Below are 14,963 nucleotides of genomic sequence, written 5' to 3' on the forward strand. Positions count from 1 at the left end.
TTATATTCTATTTTTTCAAGTATTTCAGAGACATGAAGGTGTTAGAGATTAACAGAGACTGTATCAGAAATGTTAGCATAAACATTTAATAGAAATAACAGAAATGGGTAATTGGGAAGAGTACCTGTTATCAGTGGTCAGAAAAATCAATCTTCAAAGTTGCATCAGTTCTCTTTTTGCTGTATGCTTGTTCTCTTGATTGAGCTAGTGTTCTGCATTTAAATTAGTAGGAGTATAGTGCATTAATCAAGGAAGGTGATTATTCCCATAGTATCATTTATTATACCACATTTAAATACTGTGAGCAGTTCTGAGACCCCTGATACTTGAATAAACTTGGCAAGTGGAGTCTGTATCAGAAGACTTGTGAAAGGAGGCTGGGGGGAGGGCTCTTTTAGCATCAGGGAGAAGGAGTTTCCTAATAGGCACTTTCTAATAAGAGAAGCTGATCAAAAAAGATTGAGTTCTTTATACTTGGAAACAAGGGAGGTTCCAGCCTGACTTAAAGAAAAAAAGAAGTTTTTATTATGATAACTAAACATGGGAATGTTTTTCCCAAGAAGCTGTGGAATTCTTGTCTTTGGACATTTTTGAGACCTCACTGAACAGTCTGCTGTTGAGAAATAGTAGACATTGCCCTGAGCCGGATTCTGGCTTATAAAACCTGCTAGATGAACCTGTAACTCTATGATTTATGAATATTTGTTGCAATAGGCTAAACAGCATGAATCTTATACACATATGTAGTACATACAAAAAATTGATCAAAGGATCTATACCTTAAGATTATTACATTAGACAATCTAATATCATAGATCATCCTTAAAATAAGGAGGAACAATATTTATCCATAATAGGCCAGTTAATTTTCCTTACTTTCTAAGTAGAGAATTCTAAAACTATAGGACTCAGATTGCATTGTTTCTTTTTCCTAAAGTCATCCTGTATGCTAAGTTGCTTCTTCCTTTCTTTACACCTGTGGACAATTTTTCTGTGCTTCAAAATAATATAAAAAAAATTAAATAACTTAAGCCATCAGAACAAAAAGGTAAAAATATCAAGTTATGTTTTAGTTTGTTCAGTAATGTTGCAATCACTAAAAATAACTCTTGAATATTTATATTTATTTTAAATCTCTAAAATATGTTTGCTTTGTCTAGCAAACATTGTCCTCACAAGAAAAAGGTATTTTCAAATTCAATCTTCAAATATCTCTCCGCAAAAAGAGTATGAATACCTGCTTCAGTGTCACCAAGTGCTTGGTTTCCAGGTTTTGTTGGATTGACAACAAGATGACATAAAAGGTACTTAGATTTTTAATGAGACAATAAACTTCTGATCTAGTTTTACTACAAAGTATGTAGGAGAATTCAGGTCACAATGTTTAATTAGAAACCAATTAACATTTTTGAACAGCATATCAGTATTACTTTGGAGATCCAAATGAAACAGTTCTTTTTCAAGTAGACACTTTTAAGATGAGAGGTGTTTTAACATTACATTAAGAGCTTAAAAGTAGAACATTTGATTTTCTGTATTATAATGTGTTTGAAATATTATTGTGAAGAAAATTGCATTTTTCAGAGTGACAGACGCATTATTCAGATTGCTTGGATTGTAAGATACATCAAAAAAGTTCTTTCATAAAGGCTGCCTATCTGAGGGTTTTTAACAGAGTGGCTTTAATGATTTGAGAAATTATGAAAATATATTAATATTGATTTAATAATTAAAATCTGTAATATTTTTAATTATTGTGCTGGTTCCATTTTACTGTGTTGCAGTGATTTTTTTTTTTCTCAAATATATTATGCACATGCATTACTTGTATTCATTATCAAATATTTAAAGACATGATTTAAACACAAAATAAAAGTCCCTCTCAACAGCATGTCTCCAAGTCCAGAAATGATGATTAAATCTCTTAAATGATTAGAATAATCCTGCACATTGGAATTAAAATTTAAAGTTCTGCAAAAGTATAATGAGGAAGAGAGAACTGAAAATCTTTTTTTCTGAAAGAAATTGTAACCAAAAATAATTTATCTAGACATGTTTGCTTGTTTTAGCTACAATTGATAAAACAGCATTTAGAGATGAACCTGTCATAATGCACAGCAATTGCAAAGCCATGAATTAAAATAGATTGATTGTATATAATCTGCTTGTAATCTATTGCCAGACTCAGACATCTTTCTACTATCTTTGTTCTATCTATTTCTGAGATAATTAATTTAATTGTGTTTTCCTTTATGTTTATATTTTTCTTTTTCTTTTTTTTTTCTTTTCTCAGAGCCTGGCCCTGCAAGGTGCTTGTGAGTGTCCCCAGCTTCTTTTGGAAAACCTTTCCAGGGATGCTACTGTGCACCTCACAGGACAGGATGCAATTCCTTTAATTTTCTATAGTATTTTTTTTCTGTGAATTGTAGTGTGTATTACCCTTGTTTGGTGATTAACAATGCCACTTTTACTGCTAACTACTTGTTTTTTGTTATATTCATTATTTGTAATTTTTCTGAGAAAAACGTTTTGTCTAATGTATTATTTTCTAGTTAAATTCTGTGATTTAACACATATGATGTTTTCTTTCAAGATGCAAAATACTGACACAGTGGTTATAAGAACCTAATCCTAAATGGGACCAATTGTCTGTAATTCTATTGGCATTGAAAATAAGTGCTTTGATGTTTACAGGTGGCACTTGGAGCCTTTCAGAGCCAATCTGTATGCAACTTTATTAGTATCAGCAATAGTTAAGAATGTGAATCTTCAATATTGTTTTTTCTTTTAATATTGCTGTTAAGTATAAGGCAATCACACTGTAAAAACTTTCAATCACTATTTTCTTTATAACCTCTCTTATTTTTCTTTTTCTTTTGCAGCAGATTTGCTGGATAGACTTTGTGATGGCTGCATTTTAAATTTGTTCTTTTTTTCTGTCAATTACCACAGGTTTAGTCCCTATGAGTGGTATAATCCACATCCTTGCAACCCTGATTCAGACGTGGTGGAAAACAATTTTACCTTGCTAAATAGTTTCTGGTTTGGAGTTGGAGCTCTCATGCAGCAAGGTATACGACTCAGTCTGCTCTTTCTCTTGGGCATCATGTCCCACTTTTTGCTGGGGGTAACAGCTCTCTGGCGCAAGTCACTTGCATGGGTGCCTCTGTGCATGTAGCCATAAACCAGCTTTTCTATGATTATGTATCCAGGCATTCCCAAATACCACCTTAGGAATTAGTCTGAAGACAGATAAAAATTTTAAAACTTAAAAAAGTACAGCATAGTCATGTTGTTTATTTCCTAAACAGGATACCCTTACTGCATAATTAAATGAACATTACCTAAAAAACCTTAATTTCAACAACTTAAAAATGAATATATCTTTGTCAGGTAAGGGTATAATGTAAAAATCTATCATTTGTTTAATTTTGTTCTAGAAACCTTTCAATAAAAGAAAGATTTTATCCAGTAGCTAGAACCTGTAAAATAAAATGATAGTACAGGAGATTTAATTCTGTGCAGTCCCAACTCATATTTTTAAAATCAGAATGACCGTTCTTAAAGATTTAAATAAAAAGCCTACATTGAACAATCCCTGCACTGAGAAACTGATACCATTGCTGACAATAAAATTGGCAGCTGTATAGTCATATAGCTCAAAGTAAAACCAACAATCACTTTTAACTACAACTAAGTAAAATGCTTAAGCAGATTCTTAAAATTTCCTTATCATATTCCTCTTATTTTGAAAGCATACCAAATATATAGATCCATAAAAATATATCAACATTTTATTACCCTTTTTAATAAGGATTTGAACAGAGTCATATAATATCAGACACATTTGAATAGCACAGATTCAGTTTTTGCTCTGACATTTCACTGGGCAGTATAGTGTAATATGAAAGATTGTTAGTCCTGTTAAAGAACCGTTAAAAGGAATGACTTTTCCTTCTGGAAAAATAACTGTTGCATATCCCAAAAAAAATTAATAGAAAATGTTGGCAGGAGCGAGTGCATATCGGTAGAGTTGTTTTAATGGATATACCTGAGCAATCATTTTTAAAGCTTCCCATTATAAGTACGCCAGCTATAAATAAATCCTGTTTTTAACTCATCAAATGAATTCATGAAGCTTTCCTGTAACTGCAGTAAATATTCTGTCATGTGTCAGGTTGGTAGGCTTAAAAAGACTCTAAGACCTCAGTAAAAAGAGTACTATGCTCAGAAAAACATGAATTAATGGGTAAAAAGAAACCAGGATTTCAAGTCAGAAATAAAAATACAACTGTAGTTGGCTAAGTGTTTACTATCAACTAGGTCATTAATATACATTTCAAGAAATTAGATAGTTGAAGCACAATTGCCTAATACATGTTGGTACGATAATGATTGCTTTCAAGGAAGCTATCAAAAAAATAGATACTGAATGAAGGAAGGTATTTTGAATTTCATTCACAGTTCTCAGGATTGTCAGAATCACTATCAATGCTGAGTTTTATTTCTTATGTGGCTGTGTGCTTCTTCATATTTCTGGAGAATGGAAAAAGCAATTTAGATTTTTTGCATCATCTTTTTTGCAAGAAAAAGGTATTTTAGTCCCTAGCATCTAATATTTTTTTTTTTTTTTTGAGAATCAAAATAAGAAAAGACCCCCAGCCTTTATTTTAAAAGATATCTCTAGAGGATAATAATTTTTCATGAAGGAAAACTAGTTTGTCAGAATTAAGGGTGACCCTCTGTCCTTGCCTTATATTATTTTACCTTTACTCAGTTCATCCTTTAATAAACTTTAAAGGCACCATTCTAAGGGTGCAGTAACAGTCTTTTTGATGATTGCTTTAAAAAAAAAAAAAACTCTCAGAAACCTAAAGTTGTCTAAAAGTAGGCTTTTAGACAAGCACAGAGGTTCTCACCTAATAACAGTAACTTTTCATTAGAAACAGTATAAAAACACTTGGGCCATTCTCATGTTGACTTATTAAGTGCTGCTTCTTTACAAAAGACTTGCTTAGTGCTGGAGGATACATGATAGAGGAAACTCATACATGTCTTGCTGGCACCTCTCGCTCCCAGGAAACTGTGGGATATAGTGCTGGACATGACGTTACCTTGGGTACATGACAGTCAGCCCCTGACCAGGCTCTGTTTCATGGGCCCAGGTGGCACTCGGTTTCAGTCCTTGGTAAGGTATGAACTTGTGGTAACTGGGGTAACTGCGGCGAATGTTTCCACTCTTTTCTTCCTATCTGACTTCCTATTTCTAAAGTCCTATCTGACTTTACTGGTGTTGGTTTTTAAATGAAATGAGTGCAATTAAAAAGAGTTTTTGATGGTGGGCTTGTTGGGAAATCTCTTAGTGTTATGGTGTCTAAGTGTCTGACTAACAGGGCCTAGGAGCAACTACATCAGACAGGTACTTTTCTACTTTTTTCCTTGCAGAATTCTAGGCAGAGTCTGGCGCTGGAGTTGGCTGTCATGTCCAAGTCTGTCAGCCTTTTTTGTTTGAAACAGCAAGGGTAAGATGAACTGCAGGGTAAGATGGGCTGTTTTTGAATACAGTAGTCCAGTTATGATACCACTTCTTTTTCCCTTTTCTTTGGTTTTCTTCCTCCCTCCCTCCCCAGTCCTTGTTCTTTTTTTTGGCATTGAGTTTGGAAGTTTTACGTAATCTTTCATTTATATGAAGATGTGTTACCTTGCTGGACCAGTTCCTTAACTAATTCAATATAAGCACTAAAATTTAACAGGAATAAAATAGTCCATCTTGCCTTCATTCCATTTTACCCAGGAGATTTAAGAGCAAGCAGAGTAACCAATTAACAAAAAGGGATTGTTTCGGTACAATGGTATAATGGATATGGTAAAACTGTTTCCTTGAAAACAAGTTTCCAGATACTTCTAAAAGATCTTACATGAAGTTCTTAAAATGAAGCTTGAAATTATTATTTTGACGTCATTAGAAATTTCATTTCATTCAATTATAACATTATGGAAAAAATCCATACATGCTCATTTATAATAAATATTTGTAATTGTATATTACAGTGAAATTAATTTATTCCTATTTTTAGTAATTAGGCACAAGAGGAGTTTATGTGCTTCAATTTGTCTCATTAGGCTCTAAATTAGCATTTAAAATTATGCAAATTACTATACAGTGTCTATCTCCCCCTCCATTCTTTAGTGCCATGAGCAGGCAACTCCAGCAATGCATTATAATCTATCTTTATCTAGTTTATGCATAGAAATCTAATATTTTTATTGCTACTCTATCAAATTGAAGTGTGTGGCATAGCCAACCATATTTATATGAAATTGTGGGGCTAAACATAGAGATGGGAGATGTTAATTTTTTAATCTAAACATTTAATAAACTATCCTTTACAGCAATGCAAATGACAAAACTCCAAAGTATATTTATAATAGATTTAAGATTTTGTTTCTCAGATATGAAATCCCTTATTTCACATCTGGTCCCTTCATCAGTTGCTCGTTTTTTCTGGAAAGCAAGTTGAAGTAACTGCTTTTTTTCATACTGGTATTTATATACGTATGGTTAGAAATTTTAAAATGGCACCTATCATTGAATCTCCCATTACTATCTTTTGATTCCCACAGCTCTGAAAAGATCTGTCTTTATAAATTTAACCAGTTATTTTTCATTTCAGTTGTGTGTGTTTGTACAAGCAGTACATGTAAACCTGTAGCTTAAAGATTGTTTTGCACAGTGATTCCATCTCCCCACTGTGGCAAAAAGTGCTGAACACTTATTGTTTTCTGTGCATCAGTTTCACCTTTCTCCCCTGGTTTTCATTAGGTTCTGAGCTCATGCCTAAAGCCCTCTCCACCAGGATAGTGGGAGGCATTTGGTGGTTTTTCACACTTATCATCATTTCCTCGTACACTGCTAACCTAGCCGCCTTTCTGACAGTGGAACGTATGGAATCCCCTATTGATTCTGCTGATGATTTGGCCAAGCAGACAAAGATAGAGTATGGGGCAGTTGAAGATGGAGCAACCATGACTTTCTTCAAGGTAAGGTTTATATTCTGTTTGAAAAATTGCTGTGTCCTGATTTTGGGGTAAGGCTTTTACACCTTGCTGAGGGGCAACTGGTACGATTGCTGATGCTGTCAAAAAGAAGTGAAAAACTTTTTTGGTTTTATGATTAAAATGATAGAAAAGGAATCAAATGAAAAATGTCCCACAGAAAATAAAGTGAATTTTTGATGATTTTCTTTTAAAGAACTGCATTTATAGCAGTGAAGTACATGAAGAAACCTGAATACTTTTCTCAGATCTTCTATAGCTGTGTGCAAGATTAAGTTTTGTCAGATTAAAAGTTGTTTTTAATTCAGCAGCATTATACCTAGTTGTAGTCTTTACTCAAGAAACACTAAGGGTATTAGTGGCTGTACTGAGAAAAACTTTTTGGACTTCGTAATTTTGAGAAACTTTTGAATGAAATTTTAGGTCCATGTAAAAAGCTCAGATTATTCCAGTTTTTCTGTTCCTTTTAACCTGTTACTAAGGTAACTGAATTTGAAATATAGTGAAGTATGATATTGAATTAGAGAAACATATTTTTTGTCTAGATTCATCAGGCATTTAATCAGACTTAAATTAGTGATAAGGATTCATGAAGGGAGAGAAGATGGTTTGTTCTCTAACTTCTTATGTTTGATAGCACAGAGGTGTCTCAGATATTCCAGAGAGAGAGGTGTTAAACAATAGTTGCCTGATCTTTGGTACTTTTTGAAGACTTTTGGCTAATATATTCTAGTGTTAAGAATTATCATGCTCTCATCTAAATCTCTACATTGACTGTCACGTTGGCATTTGTAATCAGCAAACTGAGAACCAAGGTCACTTGTAAACTGGTACAGAAATTGAAGACGGCATGCTCAGTTCCTCTCATCAAATTCAGAGAAGGCAACATTTTTTTATATATCAAGGCTAAATAATCACTATTTAATCTTATGACGGTAGATCTTGTACCCAATCAAAGCGTACACATAGTTTAAATTTTAAAAAAATAAGTCATTTATAAGGCTTTCAGCTTCTGCTTGGAAATAAAAATCAATTCAACTCCAATACCTTGGAATGTTTCAAGCTGCTTAACTTAAAGCATGCATTGGGAATGTTCTGAGTGTTTTCCTCAGAATACTTGTTGGAAAAGGAGACGATGAAATTGATAGAAATGACTAATCAATTAGAGGTCTCTTCATGTCAGGAAATATGTGAAGCAGTTAAAAGTAACAACATTGAAAGTTTAAAGACTGAGGTTTTTAAAAGAGTCAAAATTATTTATGCCTTGAGACATAAAGAAATAACACAAGGTATTTATTGAATTACCAGGAAACACTATAGGGCTTTAATTTAATTTTAGTATGGCAGAAAAATTTGATCTAATTCTATTTCAGATTCAAACTGTGGACACTAAAATATTAGGAAGCAACTTTAAATTTTTAGTTTTCCTTTTGCTCGTCCTTAATTTTTTTTTTTTTAAATTTAGTGCCCCTAATGTGGGTTTTCTAAGTTTCCAAGTGCACAGAGATTATTCCTCTTTCTCTCGACTTTTTCCTCTCTGCATGTTGATATAATACTCCCTCTTCTGCACAATTATTCCTTTTCTCTTTATTCTTCTGTTTACATTTGTCTAGATATACTTTGTGTTTGCCTAACATACTGTATCCAAGAACGAGGGAGGCCTTACGTTTAATGAAATAGCACTTTCACATCCTTCACTGAAGATTTTTATTTGCAGTTGAAATAACCTAGACTTAAACACAACAAATTTAGGATGTTAGATCACATGATTTAGTATTACTCTTTTTACATTAATGAATTCTCCTCCTTCACTATGAGTGAAAAAGAGAAATCATAAGAAAACATAGGATTTCTTTATTCAGCTAATAAATTCTAGGTCAAATTAAAGTTTATTCTATTGAACAAATATATTTTCTGGACTTTTTGTGTGAACAGATCATGATTAGCAGGTGTTTTATGACATGAAACTGTTAAGAAATAGTTAAGAACTCTTCCAACTAGGGCCAACTGATTTGAAATATTTTTCTGTTGTTTACTATCTTATCTAGTACTAAATTAATTTTTATTATTTGCTACTACTACTATTTTTATTATTAATGGATATTATTTACCTGATGAAATTAATCCAAACTTAAGCATTAGACGTAGCTACATCTGTTCTTGCAGATTGTCAGTAAGTGAAAATCATACTCAAACAGAAAAAAAAATGAAAACAATGCAAAACCGTTTGATTCATTCTGAAGCAATGTCCAGGAGAACATCAGGGTTTTCTTGATGTAAATGCTATTCCCTAGAGCTACCTGTGTAAGGAATGCAGGTTAATTAGATATGTATTCCATGAAAGATAAACCAAAACATATATATATATATACAGGGTCTTTAATAGTAAACTTCCTGGTAAAATTAGGTATTTTTATCTAATGATGTGGAGTTATCCGAAAATAAAATACTATAATTTTGGTCAAAATGGTATATCTGTATTTGTGTGTTTTCAAAACATACTTCTAATCTGTAAAAACTAATTAATTCAGGAATGTAATTTCCTTACATAAGAAAATGAAAATGCAAGAAAATATTTTAAAATAAGGCTTTAAGTGGAATTGCATTACGAGGTACTGTTAGAATTGAATATCTCATAGAATATACTAAAAAATACAAAAAGTGCTTAAAGCAAGAATATGATAAAACAGTTTTAAATTGTATATATTATATTCTCTGACATATGGATAACTGAATATCAATTAGGAAGTGCCTTTTTATATGGCATTAAGGAAAATATTAATGAACTTTTGTGTCCTGTTCTGGTGATCACACTTTGAAAATATGCTTAACATTGGAAAGTGTTCATTAAAGGTGAAAGAATGACTATAGGTCTGAAAATAAGCATTAAAGATCTGTCTGTTTAATCTGCTGAAGATAAGGTTAAGAGGTGACTTGATCATGGTTTGCAAGTGCCTTAATGGGAATGAGACTTTTGATGCTAGATGACTCTCTAATCTAGCAGAAAAAGGCATAATGAAATCCAATGTTTCATAGCTGAAGTTAGGCAAATTCAGACTGGAAATAAGGTGCATATTTTTAAGAGTGAGAGTCATTAAGCACTGGTATAACTTATCTAGGAGGGGGTTGGATTCATCCATCACAGGCAGCTGTTATGAGGAAGATAGATACAGCATAGCCCAAGCATGTTATTCTTTTGATTTAGAGTCTACTCAGTGAAACACATAGCCTTCATTATACAAGAGGTCAGATTAGATTCTAGTAGTATGCTCATACGTCAAAAATCTAAGAGGGTATGAATTCTGGGGTGGGAGTTGCACAAAGATAATTGAGAGGATAAATTTATCATCTGTGTGTATGTTTATCCTTAGCTACTTTGTCTTGTTTTAATGAGAGTGGATTGAGTAAAAACAGTGGCACTGTGTCACAACAAGAAATAGAGGCACCAGATGGTTTGCTAGTGTTAAATGAAATTATCATATCTTGGTAATAGTTCCAATCACAATGAGGATTGGTAGCTGCCCACAAGACTGACAGTAATTTCTACATAAATTAGCTATATAGCAGTCCATTGAATTATTTTCTTAAAAAAACTTTGGAGCGTGGCCAAAGCTGTGTGGTGCTAAAACAAAAGGGGAACCAAATGGGTATCAGACAAACAAGCTAACTGCTGGATTAAAACCTCCTGAAGATAAAATCTTGGAGAGCACATGGGATATATGTAGAAAATGCTGTTACCGTCATGAGTCAAACATCCTTGTGAAATAGCTTTGATGAAAAAGGAGAATGTTGTCTTCAGGGTCTTGTTCCTTCATCTCATGCCTCCTCATGGTCTGAGAAACATGCATTACAACTCTTTTAGAAGCCAGAAAGCAAAGGAAAATTTCAGTCCTCTCTCCTCTTAATATATGCTTATCTGGTCTGAGCATGGAAAGGAAATAGTTTTCCAAGTTTATTATGTGCCTGGTGGGTCTGCTCAGCTAATTCATTGTGAACAATAAAGAAAACCTTAGTATTGTCCAAGAATTAGAAGAAAAGATACGTGAAAGTAAATTCTAAGCCTTATCTGCTGTTTCCTAGGGTAGGAGTTTCCTCTCCTGATACATGCTTTGATGTTTCTCAAATTATGGATTTTTTCTTAGTTATGAAATTCTCTTCCTTTCTCTTGGCTGCTTTTGTTACTATTCACCACTTTAAAATTTTGGAAGCCTTTTTTTCTTCCTTTTTGGAATAAAATAAAAAGCATTTATTATTTTCATGAAAGGTAGTGATCTCACTCTAACTGTTCTTGGATGAAAAACTTCAGATTTTTCATTGCCTCTGACTTCTGTGGTCTCCCAGTCTATGTTTCTCGACATCCTACTGTTGGTTTCCTTGCTGAATGACAATTCTGAAATTGAGAACAATACTAATTCTACCCCGCTTCTATTTGTACCACACTTCTCCACCCTCTCACACAAAAACACATAGTTCAACCCATATGTGCATATGTGCTCTACAATGTTAAGATTTTTTTTGTGAAGCTGTCATGTGCTTTTGTTTTCCCATAATTTTTCATGTCTGTAACTTTCAACGTCAGAATTTCTTTCTTTCTAGGTTTGTACAGTACCAGGCACAATGGAACTTTTCTTATTTATGGTTACTAGGCATCTGCATACCAAATAGTAAAAAACAAAGTATGTTTTCATTCTCTAGTAGCAGTAAATTAGTGTCATTACTTCTGTATCACAAATTAAAGGTCTTTTCAGCTCTCTGTGAGACGTGTGTTTTATATCCTTGTTTTGTTGATAAGGAAGCTGAAGCACTAAAAGGGAATGCATCTTTTTCAAGATCACGTGGTGAAAGGTAGATAGGGAAGTAATTCTGGTGAAAAGCGGACAGGGGACTAATTCAGGAAAGCTGACTCACACACCTTAGAATTATCTGATAGACTGACTATTCTATTTATCATTTACATTTGCCAGTTTCTTTCCTTTTCTTCTTTAGGATCATGTTTTGTACTCCAGCTTTACTTTTCTACAATACATTTCATTTCTTCCTGCGCTGCTTTCTCTCTATAAAGATCCATGCTGCTGACCCTTTTTAGTCATTTTCCTTTTCCCCCACCCTCTCACATTTTACCCTCACCATTTTATCACTTGTCTGATGATATTTAGTGGAGCGACAATTCAGGACTCTGTGTCTGTCTTCCTCTTCCACATTCTCAGCCTGTTAAAAGAAATAGCATTAAGCCCTACCTATAAATTACAAAGTCTTAGAAACCATCTCTTAAAGCTGAAGGAAGGGGTTACAGGGGAATTTTCCCACTGCTTCCAGCTGGTGACAGATTCTCTGACATAAACAGAAGAATAGCAGCAAGAAAAAAGGTATTAATGTCATTCATTTGTCATGTGTAAGGTTGGCATTGACATGCATAAAGCCAGTACTTCAGTGGAGTTTTCAAGCCTGGATTTGAACACTGTAATAGACAAATGATATTTATTTGTTTAACAAGTAAAGATGCAGTACAAGCACATGAGTGTATACACTTTAGTTGAATACTTCAAATAAAACATCATGATGTTTGGCAGTGTGTGTTAATTACTTGGTGCAATTGTTGCAAGTCAAAGATGAGAGAAATACTGCTTGTGAGCTTCTCAAATATCCAGTGACTGACAGTGACTAATGGAAACCAATCTTTTGAGTCACAACTTCCATGTACTAATTTCGATAATGCAAAAAAAATAATCGGTAGCAGATAGTACAGGTATGTGTTCAGTTTGATTTAATAATATTTCACTTTATAGATAAGTTGCATTTTGCTGTAATAAATACAGACTTGCATGAAAACACATGCGGTACATCTGTCTAAAAAGGGAATTGAATATAAATATCATGTAAACTTTTTTTGCATCTTTTTGATCATGATGGTTTGGACCTAACTGCTAAAAAAACCTACATGCATCACTTCCTCTTTGCCATGTTTCCCTCTTTGCAAGAACACTACTTAGTTAACCAGTGCTTCTTTTAATGTACAAAAAATGCAGATATAGTTGTAAATCGCTAAAGCAGGGTCTGTGGTCACTCCATACACTTGTAAGAACTAAATCTGCAACAGCAGAGCTTGTGAGAATGAGACATAGGCTTTTTCCAGAGATCTTAAAACATCTCTGCCTCACTGAGTTCTGTAGGAGCTTGGGTGGATTGGACGGTCGGGATGGACGGAGACGAGAGATCTCTGAAGTCAGATCTTGGAACATGTGGTTTATTGCAAAGGGCGTGGGTACAGGGGCACTGCTTAGAGGTGCCAGACTCAGCTCGGAGCAGGCCCAAGAGAGCAAGAATGTAAAAGTAAGAGCAAGTAGGTAAGAGTAGAGTAAGAGTGAGCGAAGAGGAAGTAAGTAAGAGAAGGGTAGTAAGTAAGGGGGAGAAGTCCTCGTTACAATACAATAAATCATCTTCTGTACTGAATATTCTAATTGTCACTAACCAATCTAATACAAGATACAAATCCTATAGCATTTACATACAGCCTATAAGAGTTCTTATATTACCATAGAGTGTTACATCTTAACTTCTAAAAACTACTCTTTGGACCCCTTCTGCTGAGCTAGTAGGGTCTGCTCTGACCCTTGGACCTGCCTGCAAGCAGAGGGTATTGTTCCATCAAGAGGGGATTACCTTCAGTCGGCCATACCATTGTTTTCCAGTTGTTCAGTAACTAAGACTTGGTATCTCAAAGGTGGCCTTCATTTCGATGTCGCTTATAGTTTTCATATTCCCAAAATCTTTTGTCAGGCAATCATATTTATAAGGCTTTCCTGTTTCATCTTCCCCAACAAGTTCTACTTATTTTTGCAAAAGATCAGGGAAGTTAGGCAATGGTAGGTAGGTTATGTGATGCATCACCACAGACTATAACAAGAAGAGCAGTGCATTTGAATTCTGTATGGAAGAAATTACAATAAATTCGGTACCATTAAGTTCTCTGGGGTGAACTTTGTTTTGAATTTGAAGGCAGAAAGCAGAAAAAACCAACAGAAAGTGTTTAATTCCAAATAACTGTCTAGGTATGGGGACAATGGTTTTATTCTGTCATGACCCTTACCTCATCTTAGAGGGATTACTATTCCTACAGTAAATAAGAGCATATGTTTGGCTTCATGTTGCATTTCAGTGCTAAGGCATGAAACTAAAAGTAGATGGAACGTGACAGGAATCCTCTACCTTTCCACCCTCATCTTTGTCCACACCCATACCTTTTCCCTTCCCTTTCTCCTTTCCCTGCTCCTCATTTCTTATACCCTTTTCCCTGTCAGTTAGGACTGAAAAAGATGAACATAATGACCAGTCAGATTTTAATTTCTACAAAGATTTATACTGCTTTATTCTATATATTCAGACAGTAAGCACTTTTAATAAACTGCTGTATAATATTTGGTTATACTCCAAAACCACAGGATTCATATATATCATTTACATGTCTCAGGCTACAACTCTTAGAAATGGATGAAAAATGTACAAATGCCTTTTGACATTCCCTTAAAAAACCCCCCAAACTTTTCAGTGAAAACAAAAGTAGACATTCACAATAATTAAAATATTGAAACAAATAATTAAGATATGAATTGGGTCCCCACTAGTTATTTTTGAGAGGAAGTCAAAGAGAGACATCAAAAATAAATGAAAAGATGGTATCAGGAATATTCTAGTTTCTCTTTGAATCAATTAATATTTTCCATAACTCAGTATCGGTTTCTGCCTAACCAAAAATGTTCAGAGGGAAAAAAGTGTTATGTTGATCTCCCCACTGAACACTCAGGTGGGCTACCCTATGGTCCTATCTGACCTTCCTGTCCCATAATTATTTCAGGGTGTGAATATTATACAGAGCTAAAACAAGCATACAAACAAGAAGTTGGCATTTG

The 14,963-nt window shown here is 34.0% G+C and overlaps 1 protein-coding gene across 8 annotated transcripts in view; it reads left to right on the forward strand.

The window, feature by feature from the left end:
- The window catches only part of GRIK2 (glutamate ionotropic receptor kainate type subunit 2), a 365,170-nt gene that overhangs the window by 266,388 nt on the left and 83,819 nt on the right, over positions 1–14,963 (forward strand). For 5 of the 8 annotated variants that reach the window (XM_032101332.1, XM_032101330.1, XM_032101333.1 and 2 more), the window contains 2 exons: positions 2,953–3,071; positions 6,824–7,041. In XM_032101332.1, coding sequence (XP_031957223.1) covers positions 2,953–3,071; positions 6,824–7,041 — 337 coding nt within the window. Of the gene's footprint in view, positions 1–2,293; positions 2,774–2,952; positions 3,072–5,445; positions 7,042–14,963 lie in introns of those variants that run through there. The other 3 variants (XR_004238656.1, XM_032101335.1, XM_032101336.1) reach the window with 3 other exon arrangements.

Source organism: Corvus moneduloides, chromosome 3, assembly GCF_009650955.1.
Source record: "Corvus moneduloides isolate bCorMon1 chromosome 3, bCorMon1.pri, whole genome shotgun sequence".
NCBI lineage: Eukaryota > Metazoa > Chordata > Aves > Passeriformes > Corvidae > Corvus > Corvus moneduloides.